At 39.7% G+C, this 23,679-nt stretch overlaps 2 protein-coding genes across 5 annotated transcripts in view; one reads left to right on the top strand and one right to left on the bottom strand.

The window, feature by feature from the left end:
* Positions 1-20,150, top strand: part of HELLS (helicase, lymphoid specific) — a 31,654-nt gene extending 11,504 nt beyond the window's left edge. For all 4 annotated transcript variants that reach the window (XM_037401408.1, XM_037401409.1, XM_037401407.1 and 1 more), the window contains 19 exons: positions 447-506; positions 992-1,028; positions 1,114-1,178; positions 1,703-1,744; positions 2,517-2,741; positions 4,222-4,404; positions 4,627-4,770; positions 5,414-5,610; positions 6,307-6,403; positions 7,318-7,479; positions 7,996-8,138; positions 9,808-9,946; positions 11,359-11,442; positions 11,525-11,644; positions 13,407-13,523; positions 14,445-14,604; positions 17,563-17,659; positions 17,861-17,937; positions 19,621-20,150. In XM_037401408.1, coding sequence (XP_037257305.1) covers positions 447-506; positions 992-1,028; positions 1,114-1,178; positions 1,703-1,744; positions 2,517-2,741; positions 4,222-4,404; positions 4,627-4,770; positions 5,414-5,610; positions 6,307-6,403; positions 7,318-7,479; positions 7,996-8,138; positions 9,808-9,946; positions 11,359-11,442; positions 11,525-11,644; positions 13,407-13,523; positions 14,445-14,604; positions 17,563-17,659; positions 17,861-17,937; positions 19,621-19,688 — 2,217 coding nt within the window. In that variant the 3' untranslated portion in view covers positions 19,689-20,150. The remainder of the gene's footprint in view (positions 1-446; positions 507-991; positions 1,029-1,113; positions 1,179-1,702; positions 1,745-2,516; positions 2,742-4,221; positions 4,405-4,626; positions 4,771-5,413; positions 5,611-6,306; positions 6,404-7,317; positions 7,480-7,995; positions 8,139-9,807; positions 9,947-11,358; positions 11,443-11,524; positions 11,645-13,406; positions 13,524-14,444; positions 14,605-17,562; positions 17,660-17,860; positions 17,938-19,620) is intronic.
* Positions 20,151-22,577: 2,427 nt separating this feature from the next.
* Positions 22,578-23,679, bottom strand: part of PDLIM1 (PDZ and LIM domain 1) — a 42,461-nt gene continuing 41,359 nt past the window's right edge. The window contains exon 7 of the mRNA XM_037401411.1: positions 22,578-23,129. Coding sequence (XP_037257308.1) covers positions 22,943-23,129 — 187 coding nt within the window. The 3' untranslated portion in view covers positions 22,578-22,942. The remainder of the gene's footprint in view (positions 23,130-23,679) is intronic.

Genomic DNA, 23,679 nt, shown 5'->3' with positions numbered 1-23,679 from the left:
CTACTTAACATTGCTTTCTGTTCTGCAATGAACAAAGTAGAAATTGTTCATATATATTATGTAGGTGTTAAAGGGGAGGTGGATACATGGAAAACTTAGCTCAGTAGATGTGTTCTCTAAGGTGTTTGCAGTTAGGACTATTTCTGTTGGAGTCTTTCTAAATTACTGTATTTAAGTGTTTAAAGTATTCACTGACAAGCAGTTCAGAGCAGTTGCACTTTCTTGTCTGAGTTTTGCTTTTATCATTTTAAGCTATGTCAGAATAGAGGTTTTTAATAAGGTTGCAAAAACAAAGTCTTTAGAGTACACAGAACTCTTACCAATATAATCTGCTTGTTATCACTTCTATAATGGGTAGTTCTCTTGTGGATGTTATTGAAAGGTAAAGGTATATGGGGTTTTTGTTTGTTTTGGTTGGTGATTGGATTTTTGTTTGGTTTTTTTAGGAACAGAGAAGGAAAGAGAAATTGGAAAGAAAGAGAGAGATGATGTTAAAATCTGCCAAGGTAAGACTAGCTATTTTATGCAACTTTCTGAGTAAAGTCTGACAAATTACAATGTCAATTTTGATCAAGGTAGGTAAACTAAGTAAGTTAGATTAGCTGGTATGTGACTTGCAGGTTCTATCTAGTATACCATATTTATTTTAATCATAATAAGAGAGTTTAAAAGTGCTTAAAATTGTACTCCATGACAGTCATCTTAAGGAGAGTTTGTGACTAATTTATACTAAAGAAAATGGCTTGAATGGTTGAAAAGATGGGGGTTTTTTGTTTTAGCAAGGATTGTTTATTCAGCCAAAATGCTGAATAAGTAATAAAAAGGATAAGCAGGGTTTTTTTTACTGTATATTTTAAAAAGTGCTTAATTGAAAGCTTTGCTTAGCACTTTTAGTAAGGCAGTGGTTTCAGGCTGATTACATCTTTGTATCTGTGTCCTGGTACTTATAGATGCACATGATGATGAACCTCTTCCTATGTTTATTTTCTAGGGTCAAAATCCAGTTGATGGTAAAGAAGAGAAATTGGGTAATGTGTTAGGCTTTATTTCTTGTCAGTACTGGTGTTTCTTTAATGTCTGATTTACTGTAGAAACTCAAATTATATCTTACAGGTGCAAAAAAGAAGAGAGGGAGAGAAGATGGGACATACAACATTTCAGAAATTATGTCCAAAGAGGTAGGCCATAACTATAAATAGACTTGTCTGGATTTTTGTAGCACAAATTTTAACTGGTGAGGCAATCGCTGTGAGACATCTGTATTTTAGAGCAACACATTCTTGTACATTGCCATCAGGGATTATCAACCAACAGCCAAAAGTAGTCTGTCTGTACCATAGGACTTTCTTCCATCAAAGGTCTATGTAACAAGCAGTGTTGTCAGACCTATAGAATTGAAATGCTGGGGTAGGGTTTTTTTGCGCCTCTTTTTTTTGTTTGTTTGTTTTTGGAGTCTTTAGGGAGGCAAGCAAGCTGTGAAGAGACTGCATTGCCAGCTGAGTTTTCAGTTACCCTTTGTAATTTGAGTACATCCTCTGGTGTGTGGTCTTGTTTAGAGTCACTTGTATGATTAATGATATTGTATGAAAAGATTTTTAAAGTATGTCTGGATTCTTCAGTTAAAAGATCTTATTAAATACAAATTGTAGTAATCTTTAAGGTTGAAAAGCACATAAGCATAGTTTTTTTTCTTTGTTTCCAGGAAATATTATCAGTGGCAAAGAAAAGTAAAGTGGAAAATCAGGTACGTTGGCACGTGTTATTGCAGTTTAAGTGTGTTAAGCCCAAAGGGAGGGAGGGGTTTTTGTACTTTATAGTATATCCTTAAACTTTTCCTGTAAATAAACATCTCTGCTAGATACTGAAGTCCTAAATTAGTTCTTTTTGGAAATCAGAGGTGAAAATTTCTGATTTACTTTTTTTTTTTTAAACACTGAATTTGAATGTATTTATACTTCATAGAACACCTATAGTTTCAAAAATAAAGGAAATAAGACTTTACTGAAAATATTTGTGCTGGTATATGAGACTGAGACATAGTCATTCTTAAGCATCTGAGTGTGGGGATAACAGGTGTGGTCTCTTGCTTCTGCTGTAGTTTAAAAGCTACATGCACGGTAGGCATTTTTTTCCACCATTCTCTAGAATCTGCCTACAGAAGGGAAATAGCCACGTTAAATGCAAAGTGCTGTGAGGAAGGTTTTAAGTCTGCTTTTATGGCTAGAAAATTATAAGCCAAATGGCTTTAGTAGCTATCACTGCTCTCCAGTTCTGAAGGAGTAAAGAATGTATATAAGGCATTGAAATTTTGCATGTTAACATCTACCTACATAGTAACATTAATCCTAAAATCCTAGAAATTCTACTCTTGAATTGACAGTTACTCAAAATAAGTCTTTGTGTTAGGGGCTGGCGTACTTTGCTGCACACTAAGACTGGTGTAAATTGGGCAAATGTATGTCTTAGTGGGACTTTGACGTGCATTCCACTTGTGGTCCTTGAACTTCCCTCTATAGGATGAAAGCTCCTCAGGCAACCTGTGTCCAGAAGACCTGCAGAAAAATGGAGATTCAAATAGCATCATCAAGGATAGATTGTGTCAAGCTGTACGACACAGTGCCAAGCAATTCCTTGATCCAGTACGGAAATTTAATGGACAACCAGTGCCTTTTCAGCAGCCAAAGATTTTTACTGGTGGTGTGATGAGGTGGTACCAAGTGGAAGGCATGGAGTGGCTAAGGGTATGAAGTGATTGTTAATGAAATTGAATCTGTTGCTGATTGGGAACAGAAATGGAGGGGAAGAGACACTAGATGTCTGTGATCATAGTTGGTACAGGGAAGGTGAAGAAGAGAGAGATGGTTCTTTATGATTTCTCATGATACAAGAATCTGGTGTTACAAAAAAATCGTCAAAGCAGCAGATGCAATGTTTCAGCATGGGAAAGATACCCATGTTTGTAAACATTCCTTTGGACTTTCTCGTTGGTGTTCTCCATCTGTCCTTTCTCTGTCTGTTTTCTTGTTCAGCTTAACTGTCATTTCAGCCTCTTCTTGGAAATACTTTGTGAAAGCAGAAGGACTATGTATACTACTAAGGGACAGTCTTAATATATTTTTCTCTTGAGGGCTTGACTACCTAGTCTGTAGATGTTTGAAAGACCCACTACCTTGCAGGCCTGACACAGACAAGTTTTCTGTTCTCTGTATCTTGAAATCTAACTAGTGATATTAACATAGTATTTTTTAAATGTTTTGTCTTTAGCCTTTGAAATAAAAAACTAAAGAAACTTGCCATAAAAGTTGCCCACTTTAACTTGTATCTGTTTTTGCTAGCAAGCCAGATTAGAACAACTTTGCTCTTTAATCACCAGAGCCAGGCAGAACTAATTTTCATTTTGCTACTGATCTCATATTTATTTCCTTTGGGTTTTTTCTTTCTTTTTTTTTTTTTTTCTTCCCCACAAGCATATGTATCCTGTTCTGACAGGTTTAGGCTGATCTCACAAGCGAGTGCCGCTAAACTTGCTCACTTTCTTCTGTCACTGGGAAGTGCCTAGGGAAGACTGGCCTCTTCTGGGGCCGGGGGAAGCAGCTTCCTTGGTTGGGCCCTCAGTTATAACAACCTTTTTTTAAGAGTCTTTGTGAATAGTAGAGAGAGTAGCTGAAGAGCACTTCTGTGTCTTCCTTTCTGCTCTTTTGTGAGGGGTTGCTCTGTCACTTGTCAGAATAATGGGCAGTGTTTGCACAAAGAACTTTGACTGGAGCATGTGGCTGTGTTCCTATGGTGAAGTAGCTGTGCCTGCAGAAGCTACTTGAATAGATAAAACTGAAACAGGAAAATAACTTGGGTCTTTTAGAGGGGGGAGCTAAGGAAATTCTGTGGAGCTGGAAAGAAGTAAAATTTTTGGATAGTGTGAGCAGTACTTGCAGTTCAAGTGCCTTTTGATATAGCACGCATTTACATCCTTTCCTTTAATATTCTGCATTTTTGCGCCCTAGTCAGGCACTTAATTGGCTAGAAATGCATGCAGCTATGTATGAATGTATGTGGCTTACAAGATGCTTGTATCTATTTTCATAGTGGAGAAAATCATCCTCATCTGCAATATAAAATGTGCCTAGTAGAGAGTTTCCACAGGTGCTGCATTCCTAAAGATGTCTGTTGTTCCTAAGGTGTGTTGGTTATTTTGCATTTACATTTCTTTTTCTGTGTATGCAGATGCTTTGGGAAAATGGTATTAATGGTATTTTAGCTGATGAAATGGGGCTGGGAAAGACGATCCAGTGTATTGCGACAATAGCACTGATGGTGGAGCGAGGAGTCCCTGGTCCATTCTTAGTATGTGGTCCTTTGTCTACTCTTCCAAATTGGATGTCTGAATTCAAGAGATTTACTCCAGAGGTAAAAGAAATTAAGATTTTTCTTTTTCTTCCTTAGGTTTAAAAGAACAAACTGTTTAATTCTTATTCTAATTCTTTGCCTTGAAACTTTATATATAGAGTATCAGTTTAATTGTAGTTGTTTATGTGGTTACTACACAATGCATGACATTATCTGTAGTACCTTCTGTTTAGGTTTAAATTGGCTTAATTCACCTGACTTCTAAACCTGGGTTTTTTTCAGATTCCGCTAATGCTGTATCATGGAGCTCAGCAGGAACGTCGTAAACTGGTTCGTAAAATTCATGGGCGACAAGGATCACTACAAATCCATCCTGTGGTCATTACTTCCTTTGAAATAGCAATGCGAGACAGAAACGTGCTACAGGTATCTTAAATTCTCTTGAAAGCCCTAGGATGGGTGGAATAATAGCAATGCTTTTGAATTCAGAAAAAAAACCACCAACCAAACAAAAAACCAAACCAAACCCAAAAAACCCCGCACCAACAAAAAGCTGGATACTGCCTGTACAATGAGTGTCATACTGTACCATTTGTATTGGCATTCATTTCTGTTTTCTTGGTAGCAGCAGCTCTGGAATTTTATGCTTAAGAAGTTATATCGGAACACTATCCAAAAAGTAAAGTAAGCAGATAGCTACATTTTTTTTTCTTTTCTTTTTCTTTCCATTACTTCTCTGTAGGTGATGGTTGAGGAAGGCTCAGAGTAAAAGCTATACTTAGTGTAGAAGTATCATAGTTAACATGAGAAAGGTTGTTTCAGTGAGATGAGTTTCTTGTAGAAGTTTTACTGTAGTCACCTAAGCTTTCTAAATGCAGTCACCATGAAACAGATCTATGGCATTAACTGTTTGGGCTCTGTTCTTCTAGTCTGGCAAAGTGAGGAACAGCAGTAAATAGAATCTTTGTGATGAGCAGTATCAGAGTCTTATTAGTGCCATTTACCTCATCTGGCACATGTTTTAATGAAGTAAAGCTCTTATTTACTGAAATACCCTTTCATTTTGTAGCACTGCTTCTGGAAATACCTGATAGTAGATGAAGGCCACAGGATTAAAAACATGAACTGCCGTCTTATCAGAGAATTGAAACAATTTAATGCAGACAATAAACTTCTGTTAACCGGTACTCCCCTGCAAAACAACTTGGCAGAACTTTGGTCGTTGCTTAACTTCCTGTTGCCAGATGTGTTTGATGATTTGAAAAGGTAGGTTGCAATCTGATGGAGAAAACTGTTCTGGTTTGTCCTGTTTGGGCATTATTGTAACTTTTTAATTATTAAACTTGTATCAGCATGTGAGGAGCTGTTTTATGGTATGGTTATACTTCAGTATGACTAATTGGTAGTGAAGGCTTTGCAATATGTCTTGCCTTCACACTTACCTGCTTCAGAAAAGAATAAAGGAATTGTCAGCTCTATGGATAGTGGAAGCTGAGCTCTGAGCTAACACATGAGCATTTGCAGGGAGAGACGTTTGTCTAATCTTAAGTGCCTGGGTGATGCTTGAGATTCTTTAGGGTGCTGGAGAAAGTGAAGCTGGTAGGCATGGGTTCTGTGGGAAATAGATCCTTTTCTGAAGCAGTAAGGGGTCACGTGGAAGAACATCACCAAAACAGTCTTTAGACTAATTTTGAAAAAAGTTATAGACTAGGTGGAATATAATAGATCACAGAGAATATTCCAAGTAATACAAGTATTTTTACCAATCACTTAAAACATGAAGCATCTGAATTGACAGGCATGTTTCAGAAACCTCTTGTTCACTGTTCACCTCTATTCATGATGGATATTAGTGCTTTGTTTTTCTTCAGTTGCAGAATTAGAGAACAGTATGTTAAATAATGAAGAATAATAGCTATGAGTAAGCTATTCCTTTTTTTTTTCTTTCCTTTGTTTTTATAGCTTTGAATCCTGGTTTGATATTACCACCATTACGGAAACTGCTGAAGATATTATTGCTAAAGAAAGGGAGCAAAACATCTTGCATATGCTGCATCAGGTTTTCACTTACTTTTTGTGTTGTTTTTTTCATGGTTTATTTCTAACATTGACCATTATTATGAAGCGTGTCAAAATCTTGTTTGTGGAGTTGAATTCTGGGCCTGAGGCTTTTATTGTGGCACTTCTGGACTTCCTTAGACTTGTGGGATTTTTTAGGGTTTACAGCACTTACAAATGCTGAAAGGAACGATGTACCTCTTTGGTAATGACTCATTTTTATTCTTGGAGCTAAATTCAGTTTAGTCAAATTTGATTGAAGTTGCTTGCTTATTTAATGGGTACCTTTATTTTCTTGAAAGATAACTGAGGGAATTTATTTAACTTTTAGGTGTTGAACAGAATACCTTTTGACAAACTAGTTGTATAATGTGCCTGTGTAAAACCAAACTAACTCCAAAAACATTTTTTTTAAAGGAAGTGTGTGGAAGTAAACGTTAGCAGTACTATCATTTTCCCATCATGTTGATGGTGAGATACAAATTGTATATTCTAGATGCAATTCTTAATGACAACTTATTTTGATTAAAGATTTCGGGCTTTCCTGGAATAACTTAAGAAATACAAGCAAAATGAGATGTTTCATAATAAAATTCCTTTCAGTTAATGAAAATTATTTGAAAGGTCTCTGATGTAGTTACTACTGCATTCTTAGGAAACAATTCAAAATTTTTAAAATGTCAGTGGATATGTTTGAACACATGTATTACCAGCATGTGCATAGAAGTTTTGGAGTAGGCATCCATATTAAAAAAATGACATGTGGAACTCTGCAAATTAACTCCCTTGCTTTAAATTGTCAAAATAGCATTATGTCAGTAGACCTGTTTGTGTTCGGTTTTTGTTGTTTTTTTGTTTTGTAAAGTAGCCATGTTGAGAGCTTTGAATAACTAACGTATCTGTTCAACGTTTCAGATTCTGACACCTTTTTTGCTGAGGAGGCTGAAATCTGATGTTGCTCTTGAGGTTCCTCCTAAACGAGAAGTTGTGGTATATGCACCGCTGACAAAGAAGCAGGAAACTTTCTATACTGCCATTGTAAATCGCACCATTAGGAATCTGCTTGGAAATAATGAGGTATCTACTGATACAGATGTTAGGAATGTGCTTGCTGTTAATGGTTTTTAGGCAGAAACACATCGGTATTGCTTCATTGCCACTGTAACTAAACCAGCTTTTTGCTTAAATTTTTAGTCTGATCCTTTTGTTAGCTGTTTCAGTGACAGTTACTGTGGCTGGCCTCAGTGGGCACAGAGCTAACACAATATGAGTGTAAATATGTTCTTGATTACTTGTAGCTTGGGGGAAAATGAAGACAGTGTTCACAGAATTGACAGTTTCTGCTATTAAATCACTAAGGTACTGATGCAACTTCAAAAAATCAATCGGAAGCTTCCAAAATCTACAATTATAAACCTTTACTGTTTGGGCTGTATTTTCTACTTAGCAAAACTTACAGCTGCTGTAAGTAAATACTGCATGATGCATACTACTGAGACCGTTTCAGTATTGATTATTATTGGGTCAGCATAGGCCTTTGAATATGAAGCTGATCGCTTCTGCTGTTGATGGCAGTGTTATCATTTCCCACAGGAAGAAGTAGTTGAGTTGACTCCTACGGGCCGACCAAAACGCCGTAGTCGAAAACTGGTTGATTATTCTGAGGAACATAATGGTTCACCTGATGACTTGGAAAAATTGATCAGGAAAACGCAAGAGGAAGTAGAAAAAGAGAGGTGCCTGCCTTAAAAGATTCTTCTTTTTTTTAATTTATTATTATTATTCACTGAATGTCTCCCTCTTAGTTTGCTTCCAGAGCTTTGCTTATTCAAATTGATCAAGAAGAATGGCATTTCATAATTTGCTATGCTTGTAGCTTTATGATTTGATTCTCTGCTTTTACCTAATATTTGCTGGGTCATTACAGCAATAACTGGGTTGTACCATTACTCACAGACTCATTAGAGTTAACAGTTAACTGTGAGACATTTACTGTTAGACCCATGGCCTTTGTAAGATCTACCAATAAAATTGCTTCTTAAGTCCCTGTTTTCATTAGTCACAGTCTTAGGTAGGTCCTGTGATGATAGTGCTATTGATACTCCATGAAGAATTAAAATGTCCTAGTGTGAAATGGTAATTCCTTTGGGCTGTTGAAACATTTTGGTAGTGAAGAACTTTGGTTTTACCACAGTCTCAAGGTCTAGGACGGTGTTGGGTGTGAGCTAGGGAAGGAACTGCTTCTCTTAGTTGTTTGGTAGTTGAAATGTAATTGTAATAACTTGGTTCCTGGCTGCAGCTAGCCATGAGGACAAAGAACTGAAGAGCTTGAATTATTGGTATGTTTTGCAGGCTTTGCAAGATTCAGGTAAACCTTTTGTCTCCAGTGTCCAATTACATTCACATATACATCTCTTTGACTCAATAACCCTGCTCATTGCAGAGGGATTGGACTAGATGATCTTAAAAGGTCCCTTCCAACCCAAACCATTCTAGGATCCTGTGAAAGACAGGACAAGGGATAATGCTGGTGTGCTAGCTGCAGTTAACTCCTATGTTTTTGTGGCTCAAGACTGGAGAAAAGGGAGGAGTAGTTTCCATGCTAGATTTTATAAAATACTTAAGCTGAGACCTGGAACCCAAATGGCCAGCATGGTTATTGTTGTTTTGGTGACAGGTATTGGTCACTTTCTGGTGATAAAGAACAGAGTTGAGATTCGGGACAGAGGGAGCTGAGGAATTACGTTCATTCTGGGGTTTGGCAAGGTCTGTTGGTGGCTCTGCATTGGTTGGGAGTCCCTTGGTGTAAGGAAAACCAGGTTAGTCTTCAGGGATGAAATGTATTTATTTTGCTAGTTTTTTATTATAGTCCAGTGTACTTTGCAAGAACAGACACTTACATATGTTTGTATTAGTCTTATGGTATGCATGTATCCCTTATATTGGTGGCAGTACTTAGATGTGGAAGACCAAATAGCTGTATTCGTTGTGAATCCTGCAATGTGTATGTTTGGCCGAAAGAGGCTAGACAGAAAGCTGATTTCTGGAATAGCTTGTTTATTGTTCTGTAGGAGATCTGACCATTTGTTCCAGACACAGCTTGGTTCTGTTCCCTTTTCTGCTGGGTGACTTGCAGAAGGTTGTTTGTTCCGTTTCTGGTTACTACTGACTACCCTCTTGTATTTTAAGCCAATAAGGGCAAACTCTTGTGCCTTCAGTGCCAAGTGTGGCACTAAAAGAAGTTTAGTCTGGTAATAGTTTTACTAACTATGAGGGATTTTGAGGCCATTTGATGCAGCACTTGCATCCGTTGGTTGATTTTGGTTATATTATTTTTTTTCTCCTCAGTATCTGTAGCATAAGGTGACACGTTCTGTACTAATAAGATGATGTTATCTTTTCAAGGCCAGTGGTAGAAGTGAGCATTCCCATGGATTCAGAGGTGAACCTCAAATTGCAGAATATTATGATGTTACTGAGGAAATGTTGTAATCACCCCTATCTTATTGAATATCCGTTGGACCCTGCTACTCAACAATTCAAGGTACATGTTTTAAAAAGATTATGAGAGAAAATTATTCCAGGCATTAAAAAGCAATAGACACTGAGCTGATGGCAGTAAAGAATGACCTTTTTAATGTATTTGGCACACGCCTCCCCAATGAATTCCAGCAGTGTACTGAATCATTTGAAGCTTCCTGCAGCAGCAGTTGCAGAAACCATTGAAGCTTTGTGCCCATTTAGCCTTTGCATAGTGGTGCCTTAGTGTTCTTCATTATGGCAGTGCTCACCCGCAGGGAGCAAAGTTACTGAATTTAACCAGTAGCTGGGTTCCTTTGACTCCAGGTGTTTTAGGATCTTGCCTCTAGCTCTCCTCACAAAGGTTAGTTTTCGAAACAAACTCACTGACTGGTTTGGTAAACTGTTTATGACACAAATTGCACGTATGCACTGTGGGAGTTGCAGTGGTAACTTTTAAGTGTGAGGTGTTGCAGGGCTGAACCAAGTATGAGAGTTGTCTGCTTGGAGAATACATAATCCTTTCTCTTCCTCAAAAGGGAAAAAATCCAAGTTGTATCTCAAAGGCCAGCTGGTAGTTTAATCTGCACAGAGTAGTTGGTGATACAGGGAAGTACGTAGTAATGTGAATTGAAGGAATCTTGAACAACTGGAAGTTGTTTGCACATTCTAAATGTAGGTTTGTGGGCATGTGTAGTCATGTTTCCTGTTCAGTGGCTAATAACAGATTTAGCTGCACTCAGGAGCAAGCTATTGAAGTTTATCAATGTAAAGTCAGTGCATAAAAAGCAGATAGCCCAGTCTGGGTGGTGAGGGGAAACTAGTTAACGTGTAGAAAATGCAGGCTGTTTGATGCTGCTTGCTGGAGCTAGTATCTGCTCAGGAGAATGGAAATATCGAGGTGGCTGCTGTATGGCTCAAACCTGAGAAGTTAATGCATCCCTGCTCTTAGATCGTAGCACGAATTAGATGAAAAACTCTTGAGCAAAAGAGGGGGCTAAGGTAGCAGTGTGGAAACTTGTTCTGTGAACTTTTGTCCCTTGGCTGATGTGTCCTAACTTGTTCAGCAGTGCTTCCTTACATCCAGCAGGGGGAGGCCTTGTGCATTAATGACGAGCTGGGAAAGAAACAGCAGTGCTTTTCCACTTGGAAAAATTAAAATCAACAAGTTTTTTGTTCTAGAAATGGGATGAAAACTAATTGGTGGTTCTGAAAATTATTCGGGCATATGAAATGGTGGGTCTTGATTTAGTTTCATCATGATTTAATTGATTCAATGTAGCTTGCTAAAATTAGTTTTGCTTTCAACCTTACAGCTGTTTAGTTAAAAAGATGGTACAAGCTTGTCTCTGTGCAGAGCTTTCAGACTGCTTTTGATGGTGCTTTTGAGTTGGGGAAACTTTTGATAACCCTCTAATACATGATCCCCTGTCCAAGGTTGATGAAGATCTAGTCAAGAATTCAGGCAAGTTTCTGCTCTTGGACCGAATGCTTCCAGAACTGAAGAAGAGAGGACATAAGGTAAAGCTGATGATTGGTAAGGTGCAATAGTTGTCTCCTTGGATTGAAAAAATGGTATTAAGGAATCTTCCTGGTTTTGTAGATTTTGCTGTTCTCACAAATGACTATGATGCTTGACATTTTGATGGATTACTGCTATCTGAGAAACTTCAAATTTAGTCGATTGGATGGCTCAATGTCCTACGCGGAGAGAGAGGAAAATGTAAGTAGATGTACATGCCCTTTGAACGTGTGCTAGCAGATTCTGCTTGTTTCTGTGATACTGGGATGTGATTTCACACAGCATTTAGCGTTTAATAGGCAAAAGACATCTATGCTGAAAATTGACATCCTTGCTGCTGCTGCAGCTCAGAAATACTGAAGCAATGACATGTGTTAATGACCAATATCTTGTGGTATGCCAAGAATGGTGGGTGCTCACCTACTCTGTTGCCCAAATATGAAGTATGTAATATACCTAGTTGTGGCAGATGCTAATCCAAGTTTTGTCCCTGCATGTATTGTTTCTTAGCATCCAGAATGTGATGGCAACATCTATGGGAGCATGCTGCAAGTGTAATGTCACATAAAGTAGATTTCCAGGAAATCAGTTTCTGGTACCTAGTGGGACAGCTGCAACTTCAGCCTGAAATTGCACACAGATTTGTTCCAGTGCAATCCTATGTTCTTGCATACTTGTAATGGTTTCAAATAACCACAAACTGCCTCACTGCTGAGGCATATATTTATCATGAAAAGCAGTCATGCAGGATGGTTCTGGAAGACCACCTTTATGAGGGCTTGCAGCTGTGTAAGAGAGCAGTGCATAGATGGAGGAGGTACATAGGATGTATCATGGGGATGTGCTGCAATTGACATCTGGTCTCCAAAATATGCACTAGTGTTTATGAAGATACAGAAAAACAGTGGCAGATGACAGATCATCTAGCTGAAACTATGCTTTCCTTTGTGCCATTTCTTTCTGTGCCACAGTGTGGCTGAGGAAGACCAGATCCCTAAACACTTCGGCTGCTACTGTTAGAGCTGATCCTTAAAAAGGAAAGGCTAACTAGCAGCATGTCAGCAAGCTATAATGACTTTTATTAAGCTGGTAAGATTTTGTACTGCCGGCTTGTGACGATTTTTAGGAGTCGGTTGTGTGTCTGCCATGGTGTGGTGTGGGGGCAGGATGAAGGAAGCCTTCTAGGTCACCAGTCTTAAGTTTGGCAAGGCTCTTCCCACCTCTGTGACTTGCTGGTGCTGCAGATGCTGATGTCCAGGAGACCCCAGAGGATATGGGGCTTTTAGAGAGCTTGGGTAGCTGCTTCCACCTGGCAGCAGTGGGGTGATGGTTTCTCTGCTGAGATCAAAGTCCTGAAAATGACTATGCAGCTCCAGTTTCCTACCAGCATGTGGGTGGTCAGACTAAGTAGACTAGGTTTTGACTGGTATTGTGGACTTGATAGGAGCTGTGCTGACACTTGGGAACATCTTGCAGTGAAAGCAGGCTAGATGCTGAGTAGGAGGCAGAAAGTTACTTTTAGTTTTTTGAAGTAAGAGGATGAAGTATACAGAGTGGCTGCAAGTTACAGCCAAGTTGGCATCAGTATTTTAGATTGTTGTGTGTGTCAAGAAGTAGATATGTTTTTAGGCTTTGCCAGCTTGGACTGTACCCACCTTGCTCATCACTGAATGGTAGGTTATGTGGCAGTGAATGTGATTTGGACCATACCTCACTAGAGTCATCTCCACTCTCTGTTAGACAACTTACTGACTGGAATCATCAGATAAAAAAATGCAGTTGCTTCACTCCTTGGTCTTGTCCTGTCCCAAATGCATGTAATATTTTTTAAATCCTTGGTTTGGCCTCTGACAGTGTGTGCTGCATTTTATCTGTCTTCATCTTTTTAAACACAGGTCTCAAAATATTAGATACATAGTATTTGATCCATCTGCTGGTTTTTAATACATCAATTCTCTTCCAGATGCATCAATTTAATACTGACTCTGAGGTCTTCCTGTTCTTAGTGAGTACAAGAGCTGGAGGCTTGGGCATCAACTTAACTGCAGCAGACACAGTTATCATATACGACAGTGACTGGGTATGTTGACACACTGTTAACCTAGTGATATGTGTCATAGTGTTTTCTCTGTTGGTGCTTTTGATGATCATTTACTATCCCATTATGGTATGGATTATTTCTGTAACTTTAATGAGGTGTTACCTGGAGATAATGTACAGTAGTGTATGCAAACATGTTATATATGAAATAATGCAGTGTCATTTGAAAAGTCATAGCTTACTGAATACGGAATTAGAGTTGGTTTCCAAATTAGCCTGTTTGCCCCCAAGTTACACCAAAAGCAGGAGTTTTTTTTCTGTTACTGTTAAAAATACATTTCCTTCTTTCAATTTATTATTTGAGTTTGAACATAGCTGGACCTTCTACAGGTTCACTCTTCCAACTGCTGCTGTGTTAGTACCAGCCCCTAAGATTTCCTCCTTTGACTTGTCACATATGTGTTAGCTAGCTAGGATTCTGCTGTTCCTGCAAGTCTGGAGGTTGGGAAGAGGAAGAGAAATGGAAGGAAATGACTGAGGACCTTTGCATCTTCACTTCTATTTTAATAGACAGCTCTGCTGTTTTCCTGACTGTTCAGCTTCAGGAGAGCTAAAGCAGCTTCAAAAACAGCTGAAAACTTTTTAAATCCTTTTTTGTGTTCTCCAGCCAAAAAACCTCCACAAACCTGCAACTAACACCCTCGGGTAAATTTGTGATACAAAACATGTCCATCTGTTGCAAAGTGCAGCACTTAGAGCAGAAGTGGTCCTCCTGGTTGTGCTGCTACAGCAGAGCTTGTCATGGACAAGCAGGAGTAAAGAGATGCAGATTTCTCTTCATGGCTGCCCTGCTTATTGCTTCCACTCTAACTTCAAGAGCTCACTATTCAAAATGCTGCCTATGGTACAACTCATAAAAAAATGTTAATGGTATCGGTAACTTGTTTCTTTATCTGCTCAGAACCCTCAGTCGGATTTGCAGGCCCAAGACAGGTGTCACAGAATTGGCCAGACTAAGCCGGTGGTTGTTTATCGTCTTGTGACAGCAAATACTATTGACCAGAAGATTGTGGAGAGAGCTGCTGCCAAGAGGAAGCTGGAGAAGCTGATTATCCACAAAAGTTAGTATCTTTCTCTTCTGACTTGTAAGCATGTGTTGCTTCTTTAAATCTTGAGAGAAAACTTTTACTGCTCTGTTTGTGACTGCTCAGTATTTTTCCTTAAATGCGAAAAGCTTCATCCTCCCAACAAGTGGCTACATAGTATTACTTTCCAAAACGCCTTCTTAGACACCTTGTAGGTAATTTCCACAGCGAATTAAAGGAAAGCACTTCTACTATTTCTGGAATGTAGAAAGTAGTCATGTTATGACTACTGCTTTACTAGTAGGTAAGGAGAAAAGGGGAGTGATGAGAGACTGAGCCTACCTGGAAGAAATATAGGTAAAACCATTAAAGCTAAATTAAATGAACCAGAATATAAAAGGGAAAGCAGATAAACTGCAAGCAGTAAGTTTTTTTAAAAATTTAATTTATAACAATTCTTCATTTGGAGCAGTATGCCTACCTAATAACATCTAGAGCAGTGTTCCGTGATGTGAAGCTTAGGGATAGATTTTTCCAGTTGCACTGGCAAACTTGCCTTGAGTAGGGAATCTTCCTATTAAAATCAGTAAAATGGGTAAAGACTATACAACTGGTTTCTGGGAGTTTCCTACTAAACTTGGTTGAGACTGCAAATCCTAGAGCTGTAAAATCACTGTAAAAAATCTCAGCATCCTGTTTGCATCTGTCCTGCTGAAATGAAGAACAGTATGTTATAACCACAGTAGAGTAGTCCTGTTTAAAGTTAACCAAGTGCTGAATAGAACAATAGCCCTTGAATTTAGGTGCAGAACAATGGTGATTCTTCTTGTGTTCTTGATTATATAGCTGCTCATACTCAAAAGGCTGTAGAAAGTGAGTGAGGTCGAAGTGTCTCTTTAGAAGGTAATTTTTTCTTGTTTGGGTCCTATTGGAATCCTGCTCTGCCTTTGTGCTTATTCTGTTTGTGATATTTGGACAGTAGCTCCCTATAGCGTATTCCAAGCGTTAAGCTCACTTGACAAATACAATTTTTGTAACTTAGTGTGGGTGTCTGACAATAATTAGCCTTATATCAAACTTTAAAGGAGGTTAATAACTTCTTATAGTATATTAAGGAGGGGGGCAGCATTTTCATGTGGACATAAGGTGGGGAGAAAGGCCTAACCTGTAATAGACTGCGCAGTACACTGCTTGGCAAGCCTAAGCTGTGGTTTGCCTCTGGTTTTGGGTGATGTTTGTTAGATGTCTCCTTTATCCCAGCTTTAGCCTGTCTTTGTAATCTGTTTGCTGCTGCTTGGTGTGACTGCTGGGGCTGCTGTCTGACTCTTTGTAGGCATGTTAACGACAAGTTTAGGTAAGAAAAATTTGGTTTTTAATGATTTGGTTATGGTTCAACCTGAAGTTAAAACCAAAGTGGCAAGATGAGTGCACAAAACAGAATGGGCTCTAGCAGTAGATGACTGCCATACACTCACGTAGCAGCAGGAACTGGGACTAGTTGTACTGGAAGAAAGCTAAGTGTCAAGCTGGGTCATGCCTTCAGTTTTGCAATAGTTGAAAGTCTATTTTGGTAGCTATTGGTGAGTCCTGTCTAAATCTTGCAGCTTAGGTAGGGGTGTCACCTCCGGGAACCTTTGGATTCACTGTAAATTTAAAGGTGATGTAATGGGTCCTGTTATTTTGAGTATCTAAAAAGTGTTAGAACTTTGGAGGAGTGAATGAGGAAGGGATAATACAAAGCTTACTTAAGTCAGACCTTTCAGTGGTGTGTAACCATGTAGGGTGTGTACGGCACAAGTACTGGAGCTTAAGAACTGGAATTTGTGGCAAAACAGAATGCTTTTTTGGCCTCAGCATGAGGGGTTACTCTTTCCGTCTTGTGCTTCTGTTTCATTGAAGAAAGTTGCCAAGGAAACAGTATGAGAACCCAGTGTGATTTTATATGAATTAGTAGATGTTAGACTAAGAGAAAGTAATGGATATAAACTTCTATTTAAAGTGTTAAGTGCTTGATAAGGTCTTCTGTTTTGGTTTTTTTTTTTCCTCTGTGTCCCTATTATGGCAACCCAAGACCTGTGCAGCACTAATTCAATGCCATATATAGTGTTTGAAAACTGAAAGGGGGAGACGGCGTTAAATAATGCATGACAGGACCTGGATCCTGTGTGCCACAGCCAGCCCTTGGAAGAAGATGGGAAAAGGTGTGGGGAGGACTTCTGAAACCAAGATATAGGAAAGAACAGCAGTGAGTGTGATGAAAGGGATTGATGAAGACTCATTAATAAAACGGGTACATGTGTTCATAAAAACAGGGGTAACTTGGTACAGAACAGTCAGCTTTACCTGTGTCCTTGAAATGTGCAAGACTGAGCTTGACTTCATCCATGATCTGCTTTAGTTAAGTAATAAACTTGTGAATTTTTTTTGAACACTTGGGCTGGCATCCAAATTTGTGCGTAGATAGGCACTGGCATAGTTTCTTCAAGAAACCAGCCTGTGTCAGGTACTATTTTGTCTTGTCTGTCCAGCCCGTTAAACTGAGGGATGTTCTCTCTGCAAACCACATACATATATTTCATGTATTTCCTACCTTGTGGTTAATACTGCTTACTTTGTTTTAATCAGCTTACAATACAAAGGGAAGAAACTTCATCTACCATCTAACTTTATTTAAAGTGGTTTTGCTGTAAGTAGAACTAAAGGCTTTTCTGCTCTGTGTGTGTGTGCATGTTGAATTGGTGTTTCAGTCAGTTCTTCTGCATACTACAGCTAGAAGGTGGAAGGCCTGCATGTTAACTCTTCATCTACCTCTGACTTTTTTCCCCATTTAAGTTGTTAAGTGTAAGGTGTGTTACCTGAGGGATAAAACCGTGAAATACAGCGTTAGTTTTCATGTGCAAGAGTAATTTGTTGGGATATGTGCATCCAGCATTGATTTAATCTACAAAATTTGTTCCTGTCTCTGTACTTTCTTAAAATTTCTCCTTTCTACAGATCAGTTTAAAGGTGGCAAATCTGGTCTAGCACAGTCAAAGAGCTGCCTGGACCCTCAGGAATTAATAGAATTACTGAAGTCCAGAGACTATGAGAGGTATGCATATTTCATGTTTTTTGGACCACGAGTTTGTAACTTGCAGCTGTCAATAGCTCTTTTGTCTTACAAAGTGGTATGTGGATCTTCATAGTGGAAAGAATGTCCTAGGGATTCTGCTATGTGGGAAAACTGACTTCTTTGCAATACTAACTGTAACATGCTTTTATCTGTATTGAGAGATTCTTTCTTTCTCAACAGGGAGATTAAAGGATCTAAAGAAAAAGTAATCAGTGATAAAGATCTACAGTTACTCTTGGATAGAAGTGATCTTATTGGTAAGTCAGTTTTCATCTGTGTTTTTTCTGTTGAACAGTAAATTCATATTTTGTAAGTCTTTATGTGGAGAAAGTTGCCACCGTTTCACTTCCCAACAGCTGTGTGGTGCATCTGAAGAAGGCCCCTTTGGCCCCTCTGCTGACACTTCAATAGGATTTGCTGAAGAAAAATAAAAGAACTTAAAAATATTCCAGAAAACCACATTCACACATAGTGTGCCTTGAGCATACAGGGCATGAAGAGCATAGATTAGGAGGTGTTCTGCAAAGGAACTTTCCCTGTGAGTTGCTGTAATTGATCAAAATAGAGATTGTTCTATCAAAATAGAGAATATTTCAGCAAACTTGTTTAAAAACCTATTTTGATACTATCATCATTCAAAATACAGCCTAACATTCTGAGAGGGAAAAAAATGAGCTTTTCAGAGTTACTATGGTTTGTCAGTGGGTCAAATATTTTTTAAAAAATATTTTTTTTTGGTTGTCTGCAAATTCTAGTGCTTGATCAGGCCAAGATATTATAAGAAAACCCAAACCCTTAACTCTTCTGAGAAAGGAAAAAATTCTTGTCCAGTTCATCTAAACAGTAGATTTAATACGCTTCTTTTCCTTCATCATCTTTAGGAGAGATAAGCCTCAAAGCATAGATATAGAAAAAAATGACTTATTACAGATTTTAGAAATAAAAATGATACCTAGCCTTAAATAAGCGAGATGTGTATAGTTCAAGTAAAATAACTTTGTCTTAGGAGAACTGTTGCTATACTTCAGAATTTTTTTCCCTAAATTATCTAAAGAAAATGTTCTATAAAACTGCTTATTTCCATGGCAGGGGAGTTGGTACTAGATGATTTTCACAGTCCCTTCCAGCCCAAAACTTTCTATGATTTCAGTTAACTGATTGCTAATACAGAAAATGATTCTTGATGCACTGATAATATGGTATATTGCTATCTTTACAAGTTCAGGCTATGAAGGAGTCTGCTTGCTTCATTCAAGTTGGAGAAGATGCCACTTGTTCTGTGTTATTAGTGTGCATCGTATTTATAATGGTTGCTTATTCTTTTTCTGGGGAATACTAAGCAAAATTAGTATATTAAAATTGTTTAAAAATGATTATACAGAGATACTAGTCGAGCATTATGTACTGAATATTTACTGCAGCTAACACTTTAGAAATTGAAATGCCACCTCCCATCCCAGTAAGCCTTAATTATTAATTTTGATATAAAGACAGTACTTCTGCTTTAGTTTTATATTCACTGGAAGGGGAACGTAGTGATCGTGAATGCTAGTTAGACAAGATGTAGGTCTTTGAATTTTAGAAAAGAATATTGCTTAGCACAGCCCTAACTTTCTGTGTCTTTCCCAGTAACTTCACAAAATAGGTTTACTGCATTCTGTTTCCTTTTCAAGAAAATAAGACTAATTCAGGCAGATTCTAAAACTGCTTACCTCCATTCAGACTTAGCCAGACCTATTGGATTTTTTTTCTTGAAGTGTACGACTGAAAATATTTTCAAGCACAAATTTTTAGCAGCAAATTGTTGAAGGAGCAAGGTGATCTAATCAACTTCCTTTCCAAATCTAAACAAAAATGCATGTGACTTTTTTATGTCTGCAATAATAAGGTTGCAGACACTTCAGCTGTAATTGTTGATGTTTGTTTTGTTTTAATCCTAGATCAAATGAAGACCTCCGAGAAAATGAAAAAAGAAAAAATGGGTGTCTTCAAGGTCCTAGAAGAATAGTCAGATCCCAATGCAGAATGCGTGTTTTAATGTGCAAATGCAGCCTGTAGTCTTACAGGACAAATGTATGGCTGAATCACATCTTCAAGTGTCACTTACACATGCTGACTTTCTTTAAGGCCTGTTCAAATCCCTTGTGTTCTTTCAGTGAACTTTAACACTTTCTGCAGTATAGTGCAGGTGATAGTTTCATGCAGCTTTGGTAGGCTCTCAAAGAATTAAGAAAATGAGAATGTTTCACATTTACAGCTAGCTCTTGTGATCACTGGTAAAAACTGGCAAATTAGTGCTTAAAAAAATCTTCCCGTGGAAGTCCTAAAATACTGGGGTTTAATTTTGTGTCAGTTATGGATTTATTTGGAAGGGAAAGAACATGTGCCTTTGTTACAGCCAATTGTGTAGCTTCTGGTTTTAACTTCTGCAAATTATTTTGATTAAATAAATGTCTGGTTTGTCTTAAGACGTAGGGGTTTTAGTATAGCTTCTTAACTAAGCTTTGTTTATGTTGCCTCTGTTAATTCACTTTTTCCCTATGCATTTAGCAATCTCACGCATCCTCAAAACACCCCCACCCCCACCACCCTCCCCCCCCACAAAAAACCCAAACACCCAACACCCCCCCCCCCCCCCAAATTTTTCTGCTGGAGACATTACTTATGTATTGACTGGCTTAGCTGTGCAAGCTGAAAGGTGCCTTTTTGAGGCACATGGAGGGAGGTAAAGATACTGGAAGGGGAAGTTCAGAATGTCTTGGGATGGGTGTGGATGATCAGGGTGTACTTTCTGGGAAGGGGATGTTTTGAGCCTGCAGAGGGGCGCCAAAAGACAGGTGAAGGATATTACTTGCATATGCAGCCTCTCAGAGCCAGCTGTAGTTTGCAGTCACTTCATGATCATTCTTACTCTCCTTGGAGAGTAATGTTAGCCTGATTGTGAGAAAGTTATTTAATATTAGTGATGCTTATCCTTACCTCTACAAAGGAACAAATCTATTAAGTTAACGATAGGCTGGCTCTGACCTTTGCCTGTTGAAAGCCCTGCCTTGTTTCTAATTGCTGGACAAAAGTTTAAGTTTTCTGCTGGGTTACTTATTAGCCTGAGTATTACAAAGTCCAACACATGCTGTCTCCACGTGTTGCTTGCATTTGCTGAGCTACCATTTAGCAAATTAACATTTGCTAGTCTCCTTTGTGCACTGTTTTATGCTAGCAAACCCTACTACAACATTTAAGAGTAAATGATGTATCTAGAATGGTGCCTGAATGGCATAATTGTAGAAGTTTTAATAACTGACATAGGTCAGCCCATGAGGAAGCAGTTAAGTTCTGGATGGAAAGATGAGGTCTCAGCTTGCTTGTGTTTTGCTACTGTGTGTCTATTTGCAGGGGTTTTTTCTTTTCTGTTTTGGTGGGGGTTTTGTTGTTGGTTCTGGAGTATTTTTAATGTCTGGTGAGCAGCTCATACTTCTGGCTGGGGAGAAGGCTGCTGATGGTTTTTCCAGGTGAGGACAAGAAAATGTACAGTAAACTCATCTTGCACGTTAAACTATTATTTAATGGTGTTTCAGCAGCACTTGAATACACTCTGCACGTACTATCATTAGGATATTTTTACTTATCTGCCTAACAAAGATGATATTTGAGCTGCCACGCTGACAACAATCTGAGCTTATGGGGTTGCCATTAGCAAATGAAACTGGAATGGTGCTGCTGCTGTAGGGTGTGAGGAGGAGACAATGAGAGGTCTGTCTTGATGATGCTGTTGGTTTGCTGGTTTTCTTAAAACTTTTCTATCTCTTGGCTTTATCTCCTGGGCGCCAGCTCTGCTGAGTCACTGCCAACAGTGGTATATTTTAACTGTGTAAACAGTTTTTAAAAAAATAGTGCTTTATGTTCTCTGCTCCGAAGGGAGTTGAGCTACTTCTATCCCAGCCTGCCATGTGCTCCCGCAAGCCAGCGGGGAGCAGCAGCCCTAAACTGCTGTCTGCTGCACGGGGGGGTGGAAAGGGGAGATGCAGAGAGGCTGCGACCAGGAACCCAAGTGTTCTGTTTGAAAATGACAGTGCTTTGCACTGCACGCTTAGGTGAGACAGTCCTTCCTTGGCATGATGCTTGCTTGCTTATAAACTGCCCGACATGCTTCAGATAGGAACCTTTTCTGTATTTATTATGTTGTTGTTAACTTCTGGAGCAGGCAGCTCAGTGTGGTTGCAGGCGTGACCCAATTTAACCTATTTTGTTATTGTTGACAAACTCCAGATGCCAACTGCTAAACTCTAGAGGAATTTGGAAAGTCAGATTACAGCGAACACTGACTGCAGTTGCCAAAAAATTTTGTCCTGCATCATAAAAAAGGAATACATTCTTTTCTCAGTGAGCTACAACAGACAGTGTGATCGAAGTCCTCGCCCAGTAACGACCGTAAGTGGCCTCTGTTAGCCTCTTGCCACAGTAATAAATTGGTTCAATACTAATATCTGCATTAAAAAACCCTACCTTTCCAGAGCTACCCCACAAACCTTTTGTAGTTCCCGGCTCCTGCGTCAAGCCGTGCACAATCAGTGTTTTCCCAGCAGCGTTGCCAGCTTTAGCTGTAGGGGCTTGGCCAGGGAGACACAGTGCACAGCCCTGGACAAAGGGGGCTTGTAGCGGGGGGCTGGGGTGGGGAAATGTTGGGCACGGGTCAGGCTCCTCTGTCCTGACCTCCCCCATGCAAGAACAGGCTGGTGAGGTTCTCTGGAGCGAGCCCCCCTTTTGCTGATGGATGTTTTTGTGGTGTGAGAATGCTGAGGGACTTTGCACGCATTGGGATGTGGTCCCCAGCCTGCCAAGAAGGTGGGCAGCAAGGGTCCCGTGCACCAGGCTGCTAGGAGAAAGCAGACACGTCCTGCCTTGTGGATTTACCCCATTTATTGAATGCAAACAGAAGGCAAATAACTGGGACACAGAAGATCTGTAATCTGACTTAGGCCTCTGATTTTCCTGTGCAATTGAGAGCACAAAGGAGGAGGAAAAAAATAATTATGTGTATCTAAAAAAAACCAAACCCAAACAGCAAAAGAGGAGATGAAAAGAATGTTGAACAATTAGTGACATCTCCTGTGAACAGATGGCGGATTAATGGCAAGGGAATTCAAAGCCATGCCTAGCATTCCTTAATACAAACAAGATTCAGCGGAGGGGGCAGGAAGGATGCTTTCCAAGGAAAAGCAGCAATGGATAAACCATCGAGACTGGCTTTGTGAGCAGCGCGGTTTACTTGGGGAAGACGGTGATCACCTCGTAGCCCTCCGGGGGAACCACCCGCTCCCGCGCATGCTTCTCACAGTAGATTTGGTCTTCCACGAAGAAGTGTCCTTTCTGCTTGAGGTTGGTGCCACAGTCGCTGCAGACGTAGCACTCGGGGTGACGCTGCTTGTCCCGGATCTTCACAAACACACCGCTGGGGAAGGAAGCAGCACCCCTCAGCGCCAGGCACCCACCACTGCCCCCCTCCTCCCCAGCCACCTCCCACCCAGCCCAGACCCGCACCAGTGCTGAAGGCGGGCAATTTTCTCCTGCTCCTGACAAGTCAAAGTACTACCTCTGCGCAGGCAGGTGCTCACAGCACCGCTCAAACCTGATGTGTGCTGGCACAGGAGCCTGCCTCTGGGAAGTGTCTCCTCGCCTGGCCTGCCTGCGTTCCCAGGGACAGCAAGACCCACTGCTGAAGGCTGGAGACAGCAACAGCTTTTGAATGCCCAGCATGAAATGGCAGGGAGCTGGACCACCTTGGGGAGCAAAATCTAAATTGCAGAAGAAATGCAGAAATGCTTGCCAGGCACCAAGGGAGGGGGATGAAGGCTGCACAGCTAGCCACTACCCTTTTGCTAGTCACTGGCATGCCAGGTACACGTGGGAGAAGCACAGAGCCCAGCTCCCGATTCTGAGCTCAGATGCTGCTGCTAAGGCGCTGCAATGAACAGATCCAGCCAAACGCTTTTCTTACTGGA

Source organism: Falco rusticolus, chromosome 9, assembly GCF_015220075.1.
Source record: "Falco rusticolus isolate bFalRus1 chromosome 9, bFalRus1.pri, whole genome shotgun sequence".
NCBI lineage: Eukaryota > Metazoa > Chordata > Aves > Falconiformes > Falconidae > Falco > Falco rusticolus.
The sequence above is the reverse complement of the archived record's forward strand: the minus strand, read 5'-3'. Positions and strand labels throughout refer to the sequence as shown.